This window comes from Tupaia chinensis, unplaced genomic scaffold (assembly GCF_000334495.1).
Source record: "Tupaia chinensis unplaced genomic scaffold, TupChi_1.0 Scaffold000075_1, whole genome shotgun sequence".
Lineage (NCBI taxonomy): Eukaryota > Metazoa > Chordata > Mammalia > Scandentia > Tupaiidae > Tupaia > Tupaia belangeri.
The window spans coordinates 2049775-2052359 of record NW_006159535.1 but is presented as its reverse complement, the minus strand read 5'-3'; the positions used below and the strand labels follow the sequence as shown (position 1 = coordinate 2052359).

Below are 2585 nucleotides of genomic sequence, written 5' to 3'. Positions count from 1 at the left end.
CGCCCCCCCCTCCCACTCCCAGTGGCAGCCAAACCAGCAATATATGTCCCATAGATGCAGGGCCCGCAGGAGCAGCACAGGCCCCCACATACAAGATACAAGAGATACCCCAGCACCTGGAGTTAAGCATCCCAAAGTCAAATGTCCTGTCTGCAGCTGGTACCAGCAGAGGGGACTGTGCAAGGACATCACCTGGGGGGGGACAGACCTGGCTGTGCCTAGGTTTTACGACCCATGTAACACAACCACCCCAAGAGCCATGAAGGTGTGCACCCCTGGATCAGATTCTCCTGAAGGTCCTGGTCTTGTCCGGGTGAGTGGAGGGGTGTCATATGGGTACAGAGGTCACCATACATCTACCACCCCCAACCCCCAAGCACCAAAAGGGGCTCTGCAGCCCATGTCCCCAGGGATAGCCTCCCCATGCTGCTGAGCTCAGACTTCTGGACGGGAGAGACCACTCATTCCGCAAGGATCCCCCCGCCCCGACTTGACTCTGCAAGCAATACAGCCCCAGCCCAGCACCTTAACTGGGGGTAGGTCCAAAGAGGCAGCAAGTTGGGGACAGCAGGCGTTTTCCCCTGAGGAGAACGTAAAGGTCCCCAGGACCTGCAGTCAGTTTCTATCACCTTCCCCATGGGAAGGAGCCTTAGATACACCAGGATGAAGTGGGTGAGGCTCAGGTAGAAGCCGCAGGGTAGGTAGCCAGTTCCCAGGCCTTCCCAGCATCCCTTAGCACTGACCAGTGCAGGCGCAGCTCAGAGATGAGCTCCACTCTGTGGCCCTGGCACCATGGCAAGGTGAAGCCAAGTCACAGACAGGACCCACAGGAAGGAGGTGATCTCATGGAGCCCGACATGCCCAGATCAGGTGTTCCCTCCTTGCAGCCAGGGTCTTCATTTGGCCAGAATGCCTACGGCCCTACAGCTCTCTGCTTCGACAGGGAACCTGGCATGCACCATTCACCAGCCTTTCTACATCTGGGGAATCCAAGCCAGGAGGTAGCGAGGTGACTGCACTCACCTGGCAATCGAGGGCCTCTGGACCGTTTGAGGGCACGTCTTCCTGTGGGGCAGAGAGCAGGCTCCTTGCTGAAGGGCAGATGGTGGTGAGCACTCCCTTAACCTTTGCTCTGGGCCAGTCTTTAGGGAGCCAAGGGATGGGGTCCCCCCTTCTTCTCTCCACACGTGCCAAAGCAGCATCTGAAGCGTGGAACTTTCAGGAAGCGACTGCACAGACCCATGAGAGGACCCAATGGAGAGTTGGGGTTTCATCACTCCAGGTCCCCGGGCTGGGCAAAGGCAGCCAGTGCATGTGATCCACCACCTATGCCAGCTCCCCACGCATCCCTTCCACGTCACCGTGGCCCCAGACACTTAACCAACTGCTGAAACTGCAGGTGCCCAGCTTTGGGAGACCCTCCTGGGCCTTGGCAAGACTTCTTGGTTTCCTCCACGTTGGACTTGGCAGTCTTCTTTGACAGTTTTCCCAAACTAGGTCGAGACAGCTCCAGTCCACACCAGCAGAACAGGCTCCCTCCCCAGGGCAGTTTAGAGGAAGTGCTTTTAGAGCATGGTCAGGAGGGTCCTCCGTGTCCTGCTCTCCTTCCCCTTTGTCCTCTGGCCTCAGCTGATTCTGGCGGAGGGAGGTACGAAGGCTCCCCGACCCCACCCCCACCTGCACCCCTGACAGGAGGCCTGTGGAAGGCCAGCTTCCCCTCTGCACTCCTCCACCTCCTTTTCAGAGGGCAACCAGGGTCCCCTAGGCTGGTACTGGATCCCCTTCCTCCCTCAGGGAAAGGGGCAGAGATCCAGAGGAGGAAGAGACCAGAGGACCACACGGCGGGGTCTGGGCCGAGCAAGCTCAGGGAGGACCCAGGGAGGAGGCTGCAGAGCACGGCCCTGTTGGGCAGACCTTGCAAGCTGGGGCTGGCCCTGGAGCCGGCCGGGCCTTGTCCTCCACCTGCTCAAACGTGCTTCCACCAACCAGAGGAAACCCATTTACTAGTTTTTCTAATAAATCAATTATACTCCATATATTTCTATTTCTTATTTTACTAGTCATGTCTCCCTTTGGGGCTAAGAGGTTTGGCACCAAGGAGACACAGGGACAGACCCCCTGACTTGACCCTGAGCATTACAAGACTGCTCTGCCAAGGCCCAGGTCTGTGCCTCACTGAGACGCTGAGAAAAGCTGCTCCTTCAATGGGCTTGAAGGACTGCTGCAGGCCAAACTCACTTCTCAGCAAGGATCCATCCTGGCCCTTTCCCCAGAGCTCAGGGCTGATCTCAGCCCTCCCTGGGTGGTGGAATCACACAGTCTGGGACTCATCTCAAGGGGCAGTTTCATTGGTCTAAGTAGATGGAACATAGGTGCTGCCAGTTCACAAAAGGCTCCCCATGGGCCAGTGGGTGGTGTGGAGGTGAAAGCACTGGATCCTACATGGCCGACTGCACAGTTCAAGTCCTGGGCCTGGTGGCTTAAAAAATAAGCTGGGCCAGGACCAGCAGATGGCATAATGGCTATGTCGCTGGACTACCATGTAGTTGACTGTGGTTCCAGTCCTTGACCCAGTTGCTTAAGCT

General features: G+C 57.4%; 1 protein-coding gene across 1 annotated transcript; it reads left to right on the top strand.

The window, feature by feature from the left end:
* Nucleotides 1–7: 7 nt before the first annotated feature.
* LOC102477210 (uncharacterized) lies at nt 8–2226 on the top strand. The gene is made up of 3 exons (XM_006142405.1): nt 8–313; nt 944–1108; nt 1795–2226. Exons 1-3 carry the CDS (start codon nt 44–46, stop codon nt 2005–2007), a joined length of 648 nt encoding a protein of 215 aa, XP_006142467.1. The 5' UTR covers nt 8–43; the 3' UTR covers nt 2008–2226.
* Nucleotides 2227–2585: the final 359 nt, after the last annotated feature.